The sequence below is a fragment of the Drosophila kikkawai genome, chromosome 2R (assembly GCF_030179895.1).
Source record: "Drosophila kikkawai strain 14028-0561.14 chromosome 2R, DkikHiC1v2, whole genome shotgun sequence".
NCBI classification, from domain to species: Eukaryota; Metazoa; Arthropoda; class Insecta; order Diptera; family Drosophilidae; genus Drosophila; species Drosophila kikkawai.
In genome coordinates, this window is record NC_091729.1 from 26,883,391 (window position 1) to 26,907,359 (window position 23,969).

The 23,969-nt window shown below is 38.9% G+C and overlaps 1 protein-coding gene across 7 annotated transcripts in view; it reads right to left on the bottom strand.

The window, feature by feature from the left end:
• Kank (kank) overlaps positions 1-23,969 on the bottom strand; it is a 30,719-nt gene that overhangs the window by 2,349 nt on the left and 4,401 nt on the right. Inside the window, exons 1-5 of one of the 7 annotated variants that reach the window (XM_017163526.3) lie at positions 15,238-15,635; positions 13,027-13,070; positions 8,907-9,187; positions 8,180-8,681; positions 344-2,165 (exon numbers count right to left, since the gene is read on the bottom strand). In XM_017163526.3, the coding sequence (XP_017019015.1) occupies positions 344-2,165; positions 8,180-8,681; positions 8,907-9,187; positions 13,027-13,070; positions 15,238-15,371 (2,783 nt within the window). In that variant the 5' untranslated portion in view covers positions 15,372-15,635. Of the gene's footprint in view, positions 1-47; positions 204-343; positions 2,166-2,238; positions 2,303-4,224; positions 4,343-4,664; positions 5,090-8,179; positions 8,682-8,906; positions 9,188-9,748; positions 9,888-13,026; positions 13,071-15,237; positions 15,636-23,969 lie in introns of those variants that run through there. The other 6 variants (XM_017163528.3, XM_017163527.3, XM_017163531.3 and 3 more) reach the window with 6 other exon arrangements.

A 23,969-nucleotide genomic window follows, 5' to 3' on the forward strand; every position in this document is an offset into this window, starting at 1 on the left:
GTACAAGCTTGATTAGTATAGGTCTGGATTGAGATCTATTAACCCACGTCAGGAGCATCGCTGAGCACCCGCTGACCAGCAGCGGGTAGCAGGTGAAGCTGCTCAGGCTGGAAAACATTGGCAGCACCATGCGGAAAACCAAAACCCAAACAAAAAAGCAAAAAAAGCAAGCGCTGCTATGGTGTCAACGGGAAAACCAAAACTCGACTGAAGGTCAAAACTCGTTCAGCCATAAGGACTATATGGATTTTGCGCAAGAGCTAGCCCTGGTTGGAGTCTCTGCTAAAGAGCTTTAAGTGAAACTTGGCTAAGCTTGCACAGTGGGCCAAATCTTGAAAATTACCTCAATCGCGGTTTCCTTTCCACTTGAGGACTGGGCGTGGGCGAGGGCGTGGCCAGCGTGTAGGTGTTCTGCCGCTTAAACTCCCTCCTCACGGGACTGGGACTGGTCAGGTGCTTGGGCCTGGGTATCCGCGAATCCGCCGAGGTGGAGCGACGTCCGGCTCCGCCGGCTCTTGGCGAGCTGGGACTGACCTTGCTGAAGCCTCGGGCCAGATCCTGGATGGCCTCCTTGCAGGAATCACAGTAGTTGGCCGCGCAGGCTATGGAGATGTGGGGCTTGACAATGTCGCCGCAGCCTACGTCCCGCTTACGGACCTCCTCCGTGTTGCAGGAAGAGTGGGTGGTGCGCTTCGGCTCCGGCTTGGGTTCCGGCACCTTGTCCGTGTTGCTAGCCATGTGGCGGGATGAAGGCTTGGCCACCGACTCGGCAACCTGCTCAGCCTTGGTCTCGCTCCGGCTCAGGCGCTGCAGACCTGCGGTATCCGTCTGGCGGGTCACCTGCTTAGCTCCACACTGCACCGACGAATTCTGCTGCTGAGGATTCACCTGGGCGCCGGTGGAACGAACTAGGGGCGTGGTGGTCTGACTCTCAACACTGTGAACCAGAGTGGTGGGCGTCTGGCAAGCTATAGCCTTGTGTACCACCTTCGTTAAAGATTCAGTCTCTCCCAAACTGAAGGTATTGCTGCGTCCAGGCATCTGTGGCGGCGGCGTCGGCTTCACCTTCTCCGGCGGTGTATCCGGTCCGCAGGACACGCTCCTCTTGCTCACCGCACACTTCTCGCAGAGCACATCGTCCAGACGATCCTCGGAGCTACCCACATGACGAACTTCCGGCTTGCAGCTGGTAAAGTTCTCCCGCGTCGCCGGCTTGGCGGAGACTCCCACATGGTGCTTGAGCTTGGGTCGCTCTGGTTGGGTTTGCACTCCCAAATCCCGCTGCTCTCGCTGGGGGACATACATCTGGGTGCCCACCGATATGAGTTTGCGTAGTCGCTGCCTCTGGGCATTGTCCAGTGCCTGCTCCACCTTCTGCTCCAGCTCCACCTTGGAGTAAACTGTCTCCAAAGGCTGCGTGCCGGAATTTCTGGTGCTGGTCTGATGGCTTACACCTACATCCCGTGTGGATGGCGGTCGAACCACCGCCTGGGTGGACACATCCCGCCGCAGGATGCTGGGCGGCGATGGTGAGGCCGAGACGGAACTGCTGCGCATCCGGGAGCCCAGGCTTTCCAGCGACACTGGACTGATTCGCTGAGGGGTGAACTGCACCGGCGAGGCGGCGTTCTTGAGGCCAGGACTCGGAGGCGAAGGTGTCTGTCGTTGGCCACGTAATTGCAGCTCTTCGTTCTTGCGCAGCAAACTCTGCTTCTCGGCACGTAGAGCACTTAGTTCTTGCTCCATCTCCGGTATGGCCTTTACCTGCTCCTCCAGATCCTTGAGTCGCTTGAGGCTCAGAGCCATTTGCTCGCGTATCTGGCAGAGAGCCTGTGCATCGGCCGTGGCCTGGCCAGCCTCGGAGGTGACCGGTGACTGGAGGGAACTACCGGAACTGCCATTCTCCTGCGGCATCTGCTGCTGCTCCTTGGGTGTGCTGGCCAGTAGATGATGACGCCTGGGGGGTGGCGGAGGAGCCAAACCCGGGGACTTGAGGGACTCCAGCTGCTCCACCGGAGACTTGGCATTGGCCGCCACCGTGGCCTGGACATAGCTCTCGTACTGCACCTCCGCGGGGCTGGGACGCTGCTGCAAGGGCAGAGTGTTGGAACGCAGAAAGGGGCGTGGCGTGTCCGTGGGCGATCGATTGCCCGCAATGCAGGAGTCTGAAAAATATCGAAAAATAAGGATTAACTTTGGGATTAACTAGGTTTTTTTTAGATCTCCCTCAAAGGTTACTTGGTCTGCCGCTCCTGGTCAAAACGATCTTGATTTGCAGACTTGCCATGAGCTACTGACGCCGCCAAAAACATATAGCAGAAAAAAAAGCTCTGATAAAAGCGATTTGCGCTACTCAAATCTAATTTTAATAATTGTGCCAGAGTTCGCGCCGCCTTGCAAATAATTTAATTCACGCAAAATAAAAGCCAAAAGTCACTCGATCAACCTCTATTTGTCTCTGTGTGCATGTCCCAAGATAAGACATTAGGAGTATTATTCAATATTAGTTTTTGTTTATCACCCTGGCACACATATGTGCGGCTATATCTTGTATTTACATGCGACACAAGGTTGTTTGCCTTTTTTTTTTTTACTTGACACACGCAAATCGTGCATATAAAAATATATATATATGTTTGTGAGAGAGGAGAGAAATTTATGACCAGCTGATAGGAGCTGCTATTTCGGTCGCTGCATTTGTCAAAGCATTGCCCATACGCACTGTTGCCGCCGCCATTCGTTACTCATCTCGGGGGGAGGGCTGTCATGCCGCCCACTTTTCCTGCTATTACTTAATTTCTGTGTGCAACGAACTTTTCAGCAACAAAGTATTGTTTATTTTTGTACTGCTACACTGAGGGGAAAATGGTACTGCAATTAAAGCTTGTCATTATTATAAAGCAGAGTTATAATTTCAGTTTAAATTAAATTAAATTAATTCTAAAATTTTCCTATTGTCTTGAGTCAAAATTCAGCATAGAATTCTCATGGTTTTTATATTAAAATTCAGAAGAATATTTTTATACCCTTGCAGGGTATTATAATTTCAGTCAGAAGTTTGCAACGCAGTGAAGGAGACGTTTCCGACCCTATAAACCATATATATTCTTGATCAGCATCAACAGGGGAATCTTTCTAGGTATCCCAGGAGGAAATCGATTTTTTGGCAATTTTTGCGAAATTTGATAAGGGGTTACATCAGTAAAATTTTTGATTTTGATAAAAAATTGAATGTTCAAAATTTTTAAATGAAGTATGCAGATTTATTAACTGTAGAAAATCTTGCCCAGAACAGTTTTCCGATTTAAAATGAATGCTCTTTTAGCCGAGTTATGATATTTTTAATTTAAAAAAAAAAAAATCAAGAAGTTTTTTAATATAAAAAATCCGATTTTATAATACAAAATACTATTTTTCTAAGTCAAGGAATCATTTCCGACCCCATAAACCATATATATTCTTGATCAGCATCAACAGGGGAATCTTTCTAGACATGTCCGGAAGAAATCGATTTTTTGGCCATTTTTGAGAAATTTCATAAGGGGTTACATCATTAAAATTAGCAAAAATGGCCAAAAATTTTGATTTCTTGAAATTTTAAATTTGGTATGCAGTTTTTTTAAATTAATAAAAACTAACACAAAACTGCTTTCCGAATCGAAGTTAATGCATTTTTGGCTTAGTTATGATATATTTTAATTCTAACCTGCAAGGGTATACAAACTTTGGCTGGCCAAAGTTAGCTTTCTTCCTTGTTAAGTAGAGGAATAACTTTGGCTTTCACTTTTGATTTTGTATAATTAATTATTTAATTAAAAATCATGTAAATTTAATAAAAACAGAACTTTCGTAGCCTTTATTTAGGGAAATTTTGTTTAATAATTAATTATACATTGTTATTTAATAAAAATAGATAGAAAGATTTTTTAGACTCCAGACTCTTTCTACTATATCTGAAAGGCTTTTAACTTTTGCTAATTCAAGACTATCCTATTTTCTCTCAGTGCCCTTTATGTTTTTTGGCTAGCGGTGCCAAATTGGATAAGCGTTTTTTTTGGGGGAGACACTCTGAAGCAAAGACGAAGCGGCGCGTGACGCCAAATAGCATTGACCGAAGGCATAATTAATCAGTTTTTATGGCCCAACTAATTAGCAAAAGAACCAAGTCAAAACTGGGAGAAGATAGTTCTAAAAACGAGCGGCTCCTTAAGCTAATGAACCTACAGTCACTCCACCAGCTCTTGCTGCTGTCCGCCTTTGACTTGAGGCTCCTCTTGACCAACCTGCGCCGCCTCTGGGGCAGGGCATCCTCTGAGGTGGAGAACATCCTCTCTATTCGCTTTCTCTTATTGATTATTCGGTTTAGTAGTTGGTTAGCACACACACACAGCACTGCAGCTCTTGGCTGCGATTTTATGGGCCAAGGCAGCAGACATTGCACTTGACAACGTAGAAGCGTAACAAATATTTGTTAGATTCTTGGTTTTAATTAAATTATATTGTGTTTAGTTGTTTAATTTATCTTATCTCAGCGGCTGCTAATTAAGGCTCTGCGGCTATAAGCAATATTAAATGATTTAATCGATGAAAGATCAAAGCAAAAACTCATCACATGTTATCTGTGTCTCTTACAGTGGCGGTCACAAAAACATGCACGCACTCACTTCGTAAAAGTTCATATTTCAATTTTCGTAGAATCGTGGGCATTATACATGTGTTTTTATATTAAAAATATAAATTCGATTTTTTTTAATGATTTATGTGCTGTATTTTTGTGCTGATTTAAGGGGTTTATATTATTTTATGAGATTTTTAGGCACTTAAACATTTCTTTTTCAGTTGTTATGATTTATAACCTTAATTTCAAAGGCTTTAAATTATAGTTTGCTTTCTTTTATATATATTTCGTCTTGGCTGCCTTCGTTAGTTGGTCACATATCTTCATGTACTTTGGTCGCAATTAATTACACATCTAACTACTCGTTTTGGATTAGTTTTTTATTCGTTTAAGGCATTTCGTAATGGTAATTATTATTGTAAGTATTTTTTTGCGCAGCCAGACCGACGCATTTTTATGCTATTCGTTCGAAAGTCGTCGACCAACTGCTGCTCTCAGATTTGGTTTTTCGTTTCGTTCAACGTTCCAACGACCATCATCATCATCATCATCATTGTCGGCGCCAAAAGCACCCGCGAAGAGCGACAAAAAACCATTTAGCAGTTGAGATTTCTGTGTTATTATTTAACACACACCGAAAACTCGAAAAATATAATGTACTAACACAAAAAAATAAAATAGAAACTAATTTGCTGAGAGCAAAAGAGCAAAGGCAAACCCAAGAGCACGGCGGCGATAAGGCTCAGCAAATAAAAAATTAAATAATAGCAAAAGTTGGCAACATTTTGTGGTGTTTGTGAGCTGATAAGCCGAATGCACAACTATTAACACACACTGATAGTGATAATTTCGGTGAGAGAGAATTTCCTAACCCAGAGAGACGCCCATTTGCCTTCTGTTTGTTTACATTCATTCCATGGGCCATTTGATAGGCAAATAGTATTGATTTTTGATTGTCTATTTGCACATCAATTCGCATATATCGCTGAGGTGGCCAAGTCAAGGCCAGGAAAACAAAGGAAAAGAGGCTAAGTCTGCATAAATCATCGTCAAGAGGCGACCCTCGAAATTATTATCACATATATCTTATCTGTCTGGCTAATTAAATTTTGGAAATAGTTTGATTGATTTTTAAAAATGAAAAATATACGTCTAAGAATTCCAGCAAATTGAAATCTATAAATAAGTTATGGATTTGCTGATTTATGATTGAATTTTGAGATAAATTTCTATACTAAGTAAGGGTTGGGTTGCCTCAAGGTTGCCAATTTCTGTTTTTACACGCATATTTTTTGGCATTCATCCATTGCACTATGGTCCAGAATCCGTTTTTTTTGGCATAAAGTCGATTTTTTTATGTTAATATATCGTTGTTTTCTTATTTTAATCTTAAAGTAAATTCATCATACGTTATAAAAATGTTAACTAAAAGCTTTAAATGTGCCGCCAAAGCCTATTGAGAGCTTTTAAAAATGCGATTGCGATCAGCTCATTTCCGAATAGAAATTCGCGCCAAAATATTTAGTTACTTTATGTTGTGTCAGACGTGTTATTTTGGTTCAAAAAAATCAACTAAAATATGGAAAATAATCTTCAAGGTATGCACTATTTAATGTATATTGTAATTTTTTGTGTAGTTCTACGTATTTAGTGTTGTGTAATGTCAAATTTATGTGTATGTTTTTAGAAAACTATCATGCGTTCTCCATGTTTCGTGGAGTATAACTAATAAGCTTCTCCATGCTGACAGCAACTAATTGGTCCAGATTGTACTCCTGGATGTTGTCTTTAACCACAAACAAAAAACTCATCCCCGTTCGTCCCCCTTTTCTAATATTTTGGTAATATACATAGTTTATTCACAGCGAACTTTTTAAATTATGGAGCAGCAACAATCGAAAAATTCAATCTGTATCGAAGTGACTATGCACCAAAATTAATAAAGACACTGTGAAATACAAGAAAATGAAGGAAATAGATTAAAAATGCAGTAATTTTATAGTGATATTCATAAATATCTTCCCAAATGAAAATACGTTCTTGAACGGTTAATTTCTTCCAATAATTCTAATTATAAATTCGGAAAAATATCTCTCTTTTTTTAACAACTTTTTCATTATATATGCGTTAATTATGTATATAAAAAATGGTAATTATGTACATATATAAAAATTATAAATTAAATATCAATCAGTTTGCAAGGGCGGCAAGAGTGGGCGTGGTCGTACTGGCCCAATTTTTTGTACACAAGTTGTTAATGCCACAACAATAAAATCTGCGAAGTTTAAACCCTGTAGCTCCATTTTTCGACTTTATGCCAAAAAAAACGGATTCTGGACCATAGTGCATTGTTTAAAATGTTTTGTCTGTTCTTTTTGGCAAGCCATGTTAGCCATGTTTCTTTTTCTTGCAAAAGCCAGCACTTAAACAATTACCAAGTTACAGAAAAATATTATAAACACATTAATCACTGACAACTCTTTGAGCAGAACCATAAAAAAGCATTCGGATCACAAACGAAACGCGACAATTTGATTTGTTTATTTGAGGCGATTTTTTTTTGCACACTTTATGGCAAATTTATGGCATCAACAAATACAAGAAAAACGAGCTGGAGCTGGAGCAGAATTTGCATGCAAATTGAGCGCCAAATGCGCATTTCAAATTGATTTAAGATACGAACGCCTCGAAAATTGCCTTCAAGCTGCGGCTGCCCCATGATGCAAGTGGCAGCCTGGCCCCCAATTGAGTTTCAAATGCCAAAGATGCAAAGTAACCGTATCTGGATTTGCATTTGCATATCTCTGTGTATTTTTTTGTATCTCTTGCAACTGTAACTAAACTAGTCTAGATTTAAATTTGTTTGCTTATTTCGAACTTTTTGGATGACGAAGTGTCCTTTGATCTGAAGCCACAGCTGCAGAGATGACAATTTCGAAGGGGACAGTGGGCAAAACAATTATAATTACATTTTAAGAACTCTATTAAAAATGTAGGAACATATATGAGGCCAAAAATATATTAATAAATTAAGATTGCAACAAGTTTGTGGTTTTAGAAAACTCAAGAATTATATGAATAGTTCTTATAGCTTCGAATTTTATTAATTTATAACTCCAACTTTCCCTTTTCATTCCACTGTCTGACTTTTTCAATTGCCTTTTCGGCGAGTCTGGCAAAATTTTTCACACTTTCGTGCGTAAAAATGTCACATGTGCCGCAGCAGCGCTAATTGCTAAGAAAAGAAAGCAAAAGTATCTGCCAAAGGCGTATCTTACTTGGCTCTATGAATCATCTGGCAATACACAGAAGAAAAAACTAAAAAAAAGGTATATAGAAGATTTTAGAACATATAAAAAACCAATATTATTTAATTAAATACAAAAATTGGCGCTTAGAAGCAATGCTTTGTAAATTTTGAATTTTTCGAATTTTATTATTATGAAATTTCCTACGAAATCAATCTCACATACTTTCTCTCAGTGCAGAGCAAAAAACTAATAATTTTAGAACTTTTTCGGCTTGCTATTTTCGTCTTCCCCTTCGACCGCCCACACTCACCTGCCACATCAAAGTACCGATCCCACGTGCTGTGGCCCAGCCGAGGACTCCTGCTCTCCTTGAGCATTCCATTGTGACCATTGCTCAGACTGAGGCTCAGACTCAGCTTGTTATTATTCCGATCCATGGACAAGGAGTTGTGGTAGGGCATAGCCTTTTGTCGCCTCTTCACCGAAGTCCTTTCCAGTGTCCTCTCAAAGTCGCTGCACACCTCGTCGAGGGCGTCGTGCAGGAAGGCCCTTGTCTCCGGCGGACTGATGGCCGGCGGACGATGACGCTGCTGATAGACTGCAGCATCGCTCTCAACGCCACCACGCAGCGAGGAGCAGGTGGAGGAGGCAGTGCCAAAGGGAGACTCCGATCGAGGCGGGATGCTGCCGTAGGTAAAGCGCGGCACGGAGGAGGAGCGCGGACGGTAACAGGGCATGGTGGTGTACACCGCCGCCGGCGACTGCGTCGAACCAATGGGGCGTGGCGAATCCGGCTCGCTTTCATGTGGGGCCTGCCAGAGTAAAGGAAGAGGTGACATATTAATTGCTCGTTCAGTTCTGGAAGCTGACAGATCAAAAGAGGCCACCCGGGAGTAGTGAGTGATAGATGTGACATTTTACTTGAGAAAAAATGAAATGAAAATGAAATGAAAACAAGCCAAAGAAAGCTGCCAACTCAATTTACTTTGAATTTAAAAATTAGAAAAAACCTCATTTTATTTCCTATTTAAACCCACCTCCATTAGCTTCCCCTGAACCCTGGACTCCGCCTGCCAGTCGCTGCCAAAGAGACTCTCAAAGCCCAGCATAAACTCCATGGATTTGCGTGACCTTCGGCGATCCCGGCGTCGCTGCTCCTCCTCGCTGGGCTTGGCCTGGGCCAGAGCCTCGCAATAACGCACAAAGTCCAGGTCGATGTGGTAGCCATAGGGACAGCAGTTGCAGCTGCGCACAGAGCGATTTCCACCAGGAGCAACAGAGGGGTTCGAGGAGGAACCACTGCCAGACGACTGACGAGCTGGAAGAAACAAAAAAAGAAGAATAAGTATCTTTCGGTGCGTTTTGTTGTCACTGCCAAGGTCACGCTTCAGAGTTCGATTCCCGGTATTAGCCACAACATTCAAACAATAAAAAATAAGGTCCGAGTGTGTATCTTCCTTGGGTATCTCTTTTTGTGGCCTGCACCTGCCCTCCATCAAACACGTTTTCGAGTCTTGGGTAACCTGAGCCGTAACTGGGCGCAGTTCCCCGAATCCGTGAGATAAATTCGTGCCTTATTTATGCTTAATTGCGTTTTATAAGAACTAATTTTGGTTCGTTTAGATAAAACACTTTAGGTGAATCATTTTTTTTGTTATTTAATGATTTATGCCTTGCCCGGAGCAATTTCTTGAGTTATTTACGCTGGCATTGGTTGCCAGCTATTTAGTAATCGAGGAAAATAGTAATGAAAATAATGATTCAGGTAATTGATCTACTGGCCAGTGCTTTTTCCAGGGACACGAGCCCCATTTATTTGCGGCAAAAAGTCTAAAGGCAAACACCGCCAGATACATATTTATTTGCATTAATCACTCACTTTCTGGCGTATACTGGGCCTGGTGCCGCAGCCACAAGATCACCAGCCAAAAGAGTATCCACAGCATATTCTTTCTTTAGTTACTTGATTTTCTCAAATAATCAGGGAAAAAACTCCGTCAATTGTTGTGCCTGCCATGGGAACCTTCAACCAACTGAAGAGTATTAAATTCTCGTTTTATTCATCATGCAGCAAATTAGAACCGATAAGATACGTCGCCGGCATTTAGCCACGCTTATCAAATCGTGGAAAGCTTTGAGCTGACGCCATCTGTTGGCAAACTGGCTAGCTAAAGGAAAATATGTTGTGATTTTCACTTTTCATTCATAAAAAATTATATAGCGTGGGCTGTAACAAAACGCATCGCTTGCCATGTGGGCGTGTCAGTTGTGAAAGTGTTGCCTGGGCTAACGCGGCGTATACGTGTTGAGAGGCCGCGCATATTGATGAGCTTAAAGCGAAGAGCAGTGGCCGTAATTAGCTGGCGGCTTCAGGGTTACGGCCAAATCTGAACACCGGCTTAATTATCACCGATCTCAAGCAACACTCAGACACCACACCCACCACATGTAGACACATTTAAGCGCCGAATCAGATTCGATTCAAATTTGGCCTGGCTTTTGGTTTTTTTTATTTTGTTTAGCAATTTTGTAGGCGTTACAGGAATGTGGTTCTACATAAATGTCGTCTAATTGAGGGGTATTTAATAGTGGGTTATTATTAATCGGTTTTAGTAAGAGACTAAAGATTAACAAGTACTCAAAAAACCACTACTTCTAATTAGCATAAAAAAAATATAATACATTTCAAAAGAACCCCCCAACTTTCACAGTCAATTTGCAATTCACTGAACTTACAACTTCATTTACACGACACAATCTGCAGAGCCTTTTAAGGGCGCCTACATAAAGTCACATAAATCGTATTCTCTCGCACCCGACTCACATAAAAATGAAGAAATTAACCCAGCTCGATGGCAAGCTCTGAATTACGATCATGCTCAATGTACTCAATGTATCCGTGTCCCTCCAGTCTCCTCCCGATCATCATCGTGATCATTATCATTATATCGTGAGCGTTTCCATGTTGATCAGTCCCCCCGCTTGTAATGACTACATTTTCGGCGTAGGCGTATGGGTGAATGATGCCGATGCTGCCCAGCATACGAAATGAGATCGAGTTGTGAATGAAATTTAAAGGTTATTGAGTCTGGGGAAGTTTGTATACACTTTTTGGGGTTTAAAAATGATTATTATTCTTTAAATATAAATTTTAAAAATATTTTTCATGTAACTAAATGGATTTTAAAGCCTTTTCTTAGTATTTCAGGTAGTCCTTATTTTAGTTAAGGGCTTTATAATATATATAAATTGGCTTCTTTTAAACTTGAAAATCACCCGAATTCTATAGATTTCTATATCTAAATGTCTTTTACAAGTATTTTATAAGCTTGTTCCACTTCTGCTTAGAACTTCAACTATTTAAAGAGTCTAAAGAGACCTAAAAAGATATTTTTCTGTTGAATATTTTACCTTAAATATTTAAAATATTTCTTCAAAGATTCAAATACTTTCCTGCTAAAGTCCAAGTACTCTTTAACCCAGGGTATTTTGTACAACAAATCCAAACTGGTTGCTTTGGCCGACGGACCGACCGAGAGACATGTGCACAATTTGCTCATATGGGGGCTTTATCCCGGAGGTAGGCGGAATTCGCAGTTGCAGCTGCGGCGGCTAATGAAGCTAACGGTGCAAGAGTCGGAGGAGAGCTGCAACACAGTCGCAAATTATCGGAAAGCGAAAAAATTTAATTATGCAAAACACGTGCAACGCTGTTCGATCTAATTGCATGCCCCAAAACTCACTTGACAGCTGACTAAAAGCGAAAAATAAAATGCCACAGCCAAATATAAAATAAGTGAATAATGGGTATATTAGCCATAATCAAGATACTCTACTCGTTGATGCCAAATGGCTATAATTTTCAATTAATACGAAGAGTTGGTGAGGAAATCTGCACTTTTATGGTGAATATGAATGTATTTTGTTATTTGAGATTAAAGGCTAAACTTTGCTAATTTGTGTTTGGATAATTACAGAGTGCCTAATTATTTTTAAATATTATTAAATATTTCAATATTTAAAGTACTAAAAAAATGAAATGTATGAATAAATTATATTCTTTCTATCAAAAATTAAGCATAATAATATATTTAAACTAATATATAATATAATTCTTGATTAATAGAGCTGCCTATATTAATTTAATTTGCTTTATTTTTCCAAATAAACAATTTAAAGAATTATTTCAAGAGCTATTTCAAATTTTAAATAAAACCAAAAAATAACTATTAACCAAATATATTACTTTTCCCCAGAAAACCATTATTTCTCTCCCTAAAAATATGAATATTTTCCCCCAAATCCCTTTTATTTCCTTGCACATATTGCCTTTTCCCTTTAATTATTTTTTTAGTGCTCCCCAGACGGGATTTTGCCCTACTCGTGGCTCCTCATTTTAATTACCCAATTAAAGTTGTCCCCTTCGGGCGGCTACTTGAGGCTGCTGCAGTGGTTTATGGCTTTTGTATTTTATTTTTAATGATTTTTCAACGTGTCATAAACATTGGGCGTTTTTAGGTTTTTCACAAAAATTATGGTAAACACTTCGTGTGTGGCTAATGAGCTGAAATGGCTGCCCATTTGAATTGCTTCAATTAGCGGAGGCCGAAAAAGTGAGCAAGACATGACCTACCGAAAGCCGGCCACGCCCACTGTCAACTCGCATCCGCTTGTCATAAATTGGTAACAGAAAAAGCCAGATATTTTTGATACCAAAGAAAATATTTGTCAAACCAGTTTGCGGCTCAGTTTTTGGCTTAATTAAAAGCTGCTGCATTTTTGCGGAAAGCTGGGAGGAGTGTGGGTCTTGCCAAAAGTGATTTCCATAAAGGAGTCAAAAGTCCGAATGTACGATATATCTTTCTGATTCGGCGTGGGCTGGAGTTGGTCTCTCGGAAAAGTGCGTTGTTGCCACGGCGCCGCAGTGACAAATTTGCCTTTTCGGCCTCAAGTTAAGTGTATTGTGTTAACACCACGGTGGGTGTCGGTGTTGGCCCGGCTTTGCGAATTTCTGTGCGGGCGTTAGGTTGACCCACATCCCATCTGGTGGCTGCAGAATGCCAGCGCCACCACCATGTGGGTCTGAGACACGTTTTTATACTTTATACTCGGCTTTTATGGCCCGGGCCCACGCAGCGTATTTTTTGTTTAACTCACCATTTTCCTCAATGAAGGCGCGTTGACTTCGCAAAACCAGCGACCTGGAAAAGAAGAAATTCTTGTTAGGAAATTGGCAAATAAAGAAAACAACATCTTAAGACCCATGGTAAAAGATTACAGGGCCTGAGTAAACAAAAAAAAACAGAGCAGAGAGCCAGGCGGCGCTTGCGAAATGCTAGGAGAGAAGCGACGAGTGTATTTACTTTTGCTATCAGGTTTAAAAATAAATCAATGCAAGGCACACTCGACACGGAATGTGACAAATGCACAGATGCACGGGGAGAAAAATGTGGTAAAGAACTATTTATAATAATATTTTTAATATTAATGAGGTTCAGAGAAAATTCAGATGTAATTTGTGGGCTTAAAGTGGGTTTATAACTATTTTAAGTAGGAGAACAAATTCGATTAAAAATGGGTTTCCTTAGAATGTATTTGGAAATCTCTAAGAATTAAAAATTGGGTATATTTTTATTTATAATTTAATATTTATTACTATTTATTTATTGTTTTATTTATTACTTTATGTACAAATTCAATTAACTTACTATTATTTAAAGCGTTTATGTTACTTATACTTTCAAACTAAAGTGGGTCAAAAAATCCTACTTAATTTCATCTTTAAAATATGGTTTTTGTATACCCAAATTGTTCCCTGTGTACTCTCAAAAAAGAGGATCAGCTATAGATAGAAATCACACTTGCCAGAGGGAAGAAATTATAATAAAATATATCAAGCTGTCAGCGTTTTGAGTTCTTGTTGTCGCCCGCTTTGTTCGGTATTTGGAAACATCTTTGGAAATATGCAAGAGCGTGCGCCACAAAATCCCCAATAATCTGTGGAGGAATGGTTCTCGTCCAGCCCCTACCCAATCCCTCCTAGCAGAACTCATTAGTGAACTTTGCCGCCGCCGTGATCCCTACTCCAATTTTCATTCGGTTTTCCTGGAAAAACGTAACATGCGTGCAGCATTTTTCATTTTTCCACTTTGCTGGAAGCGGAAACTGCAATTATTTATAATTTGTTTTTTCATTTTAAAGAGGAGGCAATGCAGTCCCGCCAAATTGTCCCAATGCAATTAGCCTTACCTGAGCAAGGAGGCTTCCAATTAATTACCTGTCATGTTTTTGGCCAAAATAAATATTTTACATTATAAATAAATTATAGATATATATATTTTATATAAAATACATGTTGTACAAAAGTCAAATTGAAAGCCGTCTGGCAATTTGCTGCCATATTTCTCGACTCATTTTTCACGTTTCCATCTTTTTGGCCGATTTGAAAATTTATGTAAAATGAAAATTTATGCGTCAACTGATTTATGCTGCTGCTGCCTGCGTTTGTATGCATGTTACATGAATGGAAAAGGCCTGTCATGGACATGGACATGGACCAGGGGACATGGACGACGCACTGCCTCCGCCTCCAAAGAAAAAAAAAAGTTGCATTCATGTGGAACGGTTGCGGCATCGCGTATTTTTGGATTGCAGACCAAATTAATATGCGTGTTTATGATTATGATACACGAAACTTGTTGTTTTTATGTTCTGCCTTCTACATTTGTCTAGCCGCAATTTGTTGCGCCTTTTCCTAGTGTTTTTATGTGATCGCTGTCATATTTTGAAATTATTATAATTGGATGAGGTTTTCGAGATGGGATGCATTGAGTTTTGGAACATTATTTGTACATTTTGTATTGGTTTTGTGATTTATAAAATTTGTATATTTATTAAAAATAGAAACCTATCCCCAGAAAATTAAGGCAATTTACTAATTAAAGCTTTTAAAGAATGAATTCCACAAAAAACAATAACATTATTTCTGCTGAATTAAAGAGGAAGTAGTAGTACGAATTCCTTAAAAATTCAATATTAAATATTTACAAATCAATTTCAAAAATGCCCAAAAGCAAAGCTTATAAATTAAGGTTTCCTGTTCCCATCAGATTTGTTATTAAATAGCCATTTATTTGTTGACATTAGCTCATTGCCACACAAAACTCGCACTTAAGTTCACACCTTTTAACACCTCCGCACAACATAAAAAACACACACACAACGCTCAGGCAAAAAACCACATCCGATAAACTGTTGTTTCTTTTTTGCTTTTAATTTTTCGCCACCGCAATTTATTCACCCCTCCACATCGGATCTTTGCCCGATATTGATCTGGGGACTTGGCCCCATTATCTCATTTTTTTTTACCTCCAGAAGCGCCTGACTGCTTCCTGCTCGGTGGGCGTCAGGTGGGTTATCTTCTCGTTAAACTTTGACTCATCGTAGCCACCGATTAGGAGGGAATCGGAATCGGGAAGCACCATATCGCCGAGACGAGTCATTGCCCACCGCGTACGCGACTTCTCAAAGGTATTTAGTGGCCGGCTTTCGGCAATGGCATTTAATTTAATTTAATTAGCATTTGGCTTTGGCTTTCGCTCACTGATAGAAGCACTTATTTTTAGGCCATTGGAGATTCAATACTCCATGGCAACGAAACATTTAGAGAATCACTCACTGATGCACTTTGGTTGCTGACTCACAAGCTTTTCGGTTTTAGTTTCGTCTTGTTATATATTATTTTTTCGTATTTTTGTTGTATTTTTTTCTGTGCGAGTTAAACGCTCCGCGCTCGAAAATCGCCGGAATCGAACTGAATGCGCCGCTGGGAGAAAAACTTCACGAGTTCGACGCCGCCTGAACTTTATGCTCTGTAACTACATGTGTGTGTGTCTCACCGAGTATCTGTGTGTCTGCTGGGGCGCTCTTGTATGCGTTTTGTATATCTTTTGTGTTTGTTTTGGTTGTCGCTTTTTTTTTTTTTTTTTTTTTTTTTTTTGTTTGCTGACGATCGTTAAACAACAAACCAATCCGAGAACTAACCCACAGACAATGCCAAGTGTATCTTTGTTGTTAGTAGTTTTTTTTTTTTGTATTTCGGGGGGTTTGGCTTTGGCTTTTAGCCCCCGGGGCCAAGCTCAAACGAGAGAGCTATCGATACGATAATTAATAAATATAAGTAAGTGACTGCTTAGTCGAAAACCAGTTCGTAACGAGTCCGCCGCTCCAACACCCAAACAACCCGATTCCGAATCCAATTCCGAATCTAAAACTAAAACTGTGTGGACGCCCGATAAGCAAACTTGCGATTACACAAAGAGAAAATCAGATATCGAAAGGATTTATAGTAGAAATGTATGAATTTGTTTGCATAATGATACTGCCTTCCCAATTTGATAGAAAAAGTGAATAGGAAATCTGTAATTTAACTTTGTGATTTGTAAGAGATAAATCGATATTTTCTTTGATATATCGATTCAATTTCCTGAACCTAATTTAAGGTATAAATGTTGAAAAAATATATGTAATTATCAACAATTCAGTTATTTAAATATTATTCTAAAAATCTATAAAGAAAGATCAATAACTTAATTATCTTTTTTGGCATTCCCTCAATAATATAAATTATATCGATGATAAATCGATAAATAAGATTTTTTATATAGTTCAAAATTGACTGTACTAAAGCCTTATTTTTGTGATACAATTTTTACAGCTACCATTTTATTTTATGTAAGCCTTGTAACAGTGTAACCCCTGCCAACTTGGTATCTGTTTTTGTATCGCCATATCTGAGGGGTCTCGGCAAAGTGCTAGAAGCGGAAGCATTTGCCATGATTGATGATTTTAGAAAGGTGTCGCCCTATCCTGGCTTTTTGATCTTCCAGCTGGAGTCGGAGCCAAAGGCATCATTAAATCACACACAGAAGCTGCTGCGTTGGGAAATAAAGTTGCTACACGCCAAAGTGAGATATCTTAGGGACAGACGGACGGATCGACCAGGTCATTAAGAAAGATATTCTGGTAAACTAATTTGAGTTGACAAGTTTAATGAGTGTTACACGGCCTGGCCATAAAGTTCTTGAATTCTTGAATAATTAGGCTTACAAGACATAAAACCAAAGAAAGAAGAAACCCATAGTTAAGCCTGAGAATAAATATTTTGATCCGGGAAAAGTGAGTGTTCAGCGAAGAGCCCCTCCGGCGAAACTAAAATCGATTGGGTGTGACGCATTAATAATTGCGGCAATTTATAACCACATTAAAAGCAATGAGGGAGTCCACTAACGCATAATTAAAAGCCGTGAAATCCACTGGCTAAAACACAAAACTTGTTTATGAATAGCAACATTTCAACAGAAACAGAAACCGGAAAACAACAAAAAAATGTAAAACATTTATACAAACGAAGCCGTGACATTTTTGTAGAAATTCTCTTGGCATGAAATTTGTTCGTTGCCTCCTTATACAATATTCATATTTCCGTAGAAAAACAACAACCGGCAGGCTGATTAACATAAATTACAAAATCAATGCTCGCGGCAACTACTAATTATGAAATAAAACGATCATTTCATGGGCTGCCACTTGGGGTTCAATAGACGATCTGCTGATAGCCGGCGACAGAGACAACGACAACGACTTGATGTCAAGTTACTTACCCTACAAGGCGGCAATTGTGTAAATAGTGCAACAATTGATAGTTGTTGTCCACAGAGCAAACATTTAATTAAGTTTACAAACATTTTGATTAGAGACTGGAAAAACCGAAGACCAAAGACTGAGCGTCATTAGAACTCGGGAAATTGCTGCTTACAGTTAATGTGGCAGCGTTCTGCGAGGTTGTCAGAGAACTTGGACTACTTTAGAGCTTTGGGAAATATATAGAATAATTTACTTAATTTAAGGTTTAAGGTACTAAATTTAGTACTAATAAATACCTTTAAAATATAGGTTCTTGTAATATTACAATGAATATTTATGGCTTTTATTGATTCCGTCTGCCTTCTAGGCTTCTTCTGCTACATAAATCCTCAAAATTTGTAGGGTTCCCTTCAGTTCTTTATTCCCAAAAATTCTGTAAAATCATCTGTATTTATTAACTTTAATTTTATTTATTGATTTTTCTAAAAGTGCCTTAATTACCTTTAATGATCGAACTCTTCAGAAATGTCATCTCTCAAGTTGCATGTTGCTTGATTGTCTTCTGTTCATACTTAGATCTAAAGTGCCGTACATTACCAGACTTGAATGACATGCAACTTGACATATTGTAAGCACTATATACACACTATATATTTCAGTTTTCCTGACCAATGTGAGTGCGTGCCGGGTGTTATCTTATCGGCAGAACTGTCACAGAGTGCGAGTGCGTCACAGCCGGCAATATGTATATTTATATTTATTGTTTTTTACAGAGCAGAGTTCGAAAAGGAAGGCACGCGGTGTCTTTTTCTTTTTGTAGTGGGTTTCGAGGTTTGTATAAAAATAATAGTAATAATAATTATAATTTGCATTTCCTCTTATTTCTTAATCTTTGAAAGTACATGTTATCAAAAGCCTGTTTAAATCGTTTTAATATTTTCCTAGGCCTAGTCTAGCTTAGATTTTCTATAATTTAAAACTATTTAAAAATATAATATAAGTATGTACATATAAATAATACTTTAATACAATACATTTTTAATGTAATTCCCAACCAGAACTTTCAGGTATTCAAAAGATGAGATACATTACCAAAAACTACAAAGAATTCCTCAGTTTATTTCCCCCTTAAGTGCTCACAATAGATTTTACCCCCTTGGCCCTAGTTTAACTCGTCGAGTCATTTGATATTTTTCCTTCTCCTCCTCGAGACTCTTCTCATTAATGTGATTGAGTTGTTTTCCTGAAATGTTTCTCCCAGCTGTTTATAAACACCCCAAAAGTGTGAAACTCATGTCTCCATCTTCAAGGCATTGTTCCTTGGTCTGTCTTTTACTTCATTCATTTTTTTTCTTCTTGTTTTTTGGGTCATTTCAATCAACACCTGTCAACCGAACCACATCTCATGCGTTGGCGTTGTCGTTGTCTAGACTTTAAAGAGGGAGACTGGGAAAAGCTCACACGACTGTTGAAAATCAATTAAAAGAAATTGCCGGCCGGGCCGCAAGGCACGAAGAAACCGTTCTCGGTTCAAGGCATATCGACACTTTCGCTGGGAAAAAACGATATATACCTCCTTTTTTTTTTTGTATTTTTGCATATCGATAAACGGGGCTTGGCGTTTATAATTTATGCGATTTGGCGCAGTTTACGACAGGCTAACAAATTCTGCAGCAGCAGGCGGCAGCCAAAAGATACTTGTACAAGATGCAAGCGCGAGATACAAAACGCCGCCCGGGGGCACACAGCCATCAAGGCCAGGCTATGGAGACGGGATCAGGGGTATATATTCATTGTATATATGTATGTATATGTACCGCCGCAGATGAAATCTTAGGACCGCCGAGAGCCATGAGGCGCATAATCGAAAACAGAGTTTGCGGTGAACGCGTGCGCCGGAGCCTGACCGCCGCCGTCGAAGTTGTAAATTATGATATAGCCATGTTATAGCCATGACGACCAGATAGGAGATCGAAGCTATTCGAGGGGGGTGGGGGGAGTGGCTTGTAAATACAGTATTTGAGTTAATTGCAAACGTTTGAAGTCGTTAAGCGAAAAAGGTGATCGCCTTTGACGATCCGATCATCATCATCAGCACCTCGACCCCGGCTGAGCGCCACCCACTCGTGATACACTAAGAAAATAATTGGAGCTTTATAAGAGATATACTTAAAAAGTAAATTTAATTTTTAGAGATTTTTTAATGGAAATGGTAAATTAGGTGTTCATTAAGAAATTCTAGAATTTTTAAGAAGAACTAAAAGCTTCTGTGCCGTCTCAGCAAATGTGGCTTTTTCAGTTAAATTTCCATATTCTCAAGCTTGTAATTATGTAAAATAAAATATACTTCAACCATTTGTAATAGAAGAATCTATAATCAAACCCCCTGAATAGCTTAATATCTCAAATATTAAAAAAACCATAATGCAAATTTCTTCCCGTGCATCTATTATTGCCAGCTCAAAACTCAAACTGCGATTTATCAACAATCTTAATGCAATTTCAATGCCTTCAATTGTGAGGCTATCGTACGTATCTTGACTGTAAATCAAAGCCATGGAGCTCTATTGCATCACTGGCCAAGTATTTCCCCCTGGCCGGACAACGCTCGTTAGACGAGGAGCAACTATTAATGAGAGAAAGATTTCCAGGGGAGTCGCTTGCCTTTTATTACTATTTTTTTCACAGAGAGAGAGATAAACACAAGCGACAAGTCAGTGACAGATTGTGAGAGTGAGCTTGACATTTTGCGTTAAGCTGCCATCGGGGCGTATACGCAATTTGCATATGACAAGCTACAAAACGACTTGAACTGATGACGACGATGATGCCACAGAGAGTCAAATGTATTGAGCCCCGCCTCTTAATTGGATAAATACATTGTTATATAATCAGATAACTGATAAATCAAAGTCTGCTGAATGGCTGAAATTAATTTGCTTGGTGGAGCATTAAGCTTTAAAAATTGCAAACAAAATGGTTTGGGAATTGTATAAGAAATATTTATAAAGGTTTGTTCTCACATTTATTTTGATTTTATTTCTCTTTATTATTTGGTTTTGATATATGTTTTTGTTGTACTTTAAACTTTAACATTTCTGCTTTGATATTAACTATTAATCAAGGTTTAATCTTGACCTTTTATACTCCCCGCAATTAATAAATCTAAGCAGTTTTAGCTTTGATTTGTGGGAAAAGGTTCAAGCAAAGTAGTTTCTCAAAGCTATAGTTTCTTAATTTTTTAAACATTTAAACATGAAATTTCCCTGAAAGCCTAGCCTTTACTTCCCCGTTTTAATTGTTGCTTTTGGCTTTTTCTTCCCTCGATCAATTAATAAATATTAACACTTTCTGCATTGATTTCCCTCTGGGGGCGTTTCGGGTTTCGTAATTGAATTTCAATTGGAAATGTGAAAGTAAAAAGTAAAGCCAAAGCCAGTCAGACTTTGCAAATATTCCAAGCACTTTATGGCCAAGTCGTGAGCGCATAAACAAAAATTTGAAAATGAGTTTCGAGGCAACGAAGCCCCGGTTTGAACTGCGCATTTTTTTTTTTGGAACAGGTAACAGGCAACAGGTGGGGGGAATGCTTCTACGGAAATTTATGCAAATATTTGGAGTCCAATGCGAAACGCAAAAAAGGTGACAGCATTTATCGATCCCCACACTCTCGGCATCGTTAGAAGTAACCTTTTGTCTTAGGCTGTTTTGTGTGTCAAATGCAAACGAGGCTTGGGGGAATTCGAAAACTGAAAATTGATATTCGATAGCCGCAGAAATAGGCGCTGGAATGCCGCTGACAGTTCCGAGCAGGGGATCGCAATAAATTGGCGTGTCCAAAAAAACTATTACACAAATCACACTTTTATGGCCAGCATCTCGAGTTACCAAGAGTCATTAGCCCACTTGACCGCAACAATGGGAAATCAACTCACCTCAACAGCTTCGGCCACAATGCGAATGAAGTAATTTCATTATATGTATCTTAACACTTGAAATTATGCCCCAGAGCATAATTCGCCAATGTCTAACCTTCATTCCAAGTGTCGGTCTTTTGGACAAATTATAATTGAACATTAAGACCCGGCCAGGGCAGAGACAGAGACATAAAAATAATAATAATAATAGCCGCCGAGCGGAAGCACTTCGCAAGGCTGAGAGCTGATTTCATTCATCGCAAAACCACCTCCAAAAAAATATAAAAAAAACGAAACAAAAAAGCGCTCAGACTCTACATGAATTACCTGCCAATTGCAGGCACACACATAACCCAGACGCTTGTCGCATTCATAACGAGCTTTCTGACTTACTTTTTAGTCAAAATAAACCAAACGATGAATAACTCAATATTGGCAGCTTTGAGACTTGTTTTTCGCTCGGAATAAAAATTTGTGAAGCCAAGAATGCATTTTTATAATCTGGCAGGGTATTATAAACTTTCTGAATAAGTTTTGATTTGTCACAAAAATTATTATATAAAAGATGGATAAATATTTGTTCAAAGAATTCAAAGATTTGCGATATTCTTGAAGGTTATTATTGTTTTAGACTGTCAAGGAGACATTTCCGGGCCTATAAATCATATATATTCTTGATCAGCTTTAGCAGGCGGATCTTTTAAGCCATTTTGGGAAGAAAAAAAAAATTTATAAATTTTTCAAATATTTTTAAGGTGTTACATCGTTAAAATGTTCAAAAAATTAAAAGAAAATTTAATTTTTTTTAATATTTAATTCAGTATGCACACTTTTTAAGCTAATAAAAACTAGCTTAAAACTGTTTTCCGATTTGAAATTAATGCTTTTTTGGCTTAATTAAGATAGATTCAAATTTGGTCCTGTGATCCAGCTGCAAACAGGAAGGGTATACAAATTTTGGCTTGCCGAAATTAGCTTTCCTTCTTGTTTGTTATCCTTTTAATAATTAAATAAGAACAAAAGAATCTGGCAGCGTTTTTGGGTTAATTTTTTGTTGGTAATTGGATCCTTTAAATAATTATCTACCTTAAAGTTTAATTAAATTGGTATGTCACCTAATAGGAGGCTTAAATTATTTAAAAAAAATATATTTTCCCTCAAAAAATACCCTCCCCAAGCTAAGCCATATCAAAATACAGAAACTGCAACAGTTTACGACGTCAACTGCATAAATCAAAAGACTGTGAGAGGGCTCGGATAACCACCAGACGAAAACTGCAGACCCAAGACGTTTTTTATCTGTACCTTAGCTTTTGCTTGACTTTTTTTTCTGTTCTGTTCCAGCTTTATGATGACGATGAAACCGGCTGGCATAATAACAGAGAAGAGAACTTGGTCCCTGCACGACGCGACGGCGCAAATAACTTTGCAGCGTGACTGGGATAAAAGGCCAAGCCACACACACAGCCCTGGAAAGGCAAAAAAAAAAGAGACTCTTTCAAAAAGAAATACCCAAAAAGCTGGCGAGGCATCTTCCCCCAGTCTCGCAGTCGGGCGGCAAAATTCAAACAAATCGCTCAAACAATGCCACAAAAATGAGTAACAAAAAAACTATATAAAGAGAAACCAATTTTTTCAGTTTTTTTTTGCTTGTGACACGACTCCTCGTAGCAACTTTGTAGTGTAGCAATTGTTGCTTAGAAACTTAGAAACCCCCAAACAACGCTTTTCGGTTAAGCTAAGCCCGGCTCAGATTTCATTTAATTGATTACGACGAACGTGTGTGTATTAGAAACGCTCGATTTCGATCCGTTTGGATTGGGTGGGCCATGGGAACGGGGCGTTTATACCAGTAAATGCTTTACAAAAAAATGCTTAGGAAAAACGCATCGAATTTCTAATAGACAGAGAGTGCTAAAAGTTTATTTAATGCTTTGTAGTTAAGCTATAAAATGAAGATAAATGGTTATCTTAAGTTTAATGTTTTGTTTTATATTCCTCAAGGGGAGCCACAAAAATCTCTAGAGGATTGGAATGTCCAGAAAGGGAGATAGGAATCATGGCTGAGGATATATAGCCGTCTTGAGACAGATAAAAATCTATTTTGTCTGACTTATACTTATTTAATTATAATATAATTTCTTATATTATAATGCATTCCTGTCGATCTTATAGATCCTTTCCAAATAATATTAAAAATTCTACCCGGAAACCAAGTTGCATATTGTAACCACATAATTTCTACATAAATTCTATACATTTTTATATTTTCTAATATTTATGCCCCTGTTTTTAATCATTTTTTGGCCACAAACTCTTAGCACCAAGTGTTCCTGCATTGGCTTAAACGTTTTAACCATATTTTGTATGCTTTTTTGTACCCGCAAAACTGTTGTTTGTTTGTTTTTGCTGCTACTGTTTTTTTATTTCCAGCGGCGGCGGTGTTCATAACTTGGCTAATGAGTGCCGCTAAAACAAAGCTTAGACACAGCACAGTGGAGCGCATAAAAAACTTGTTATTGCCCTCGTCTCTCCGAC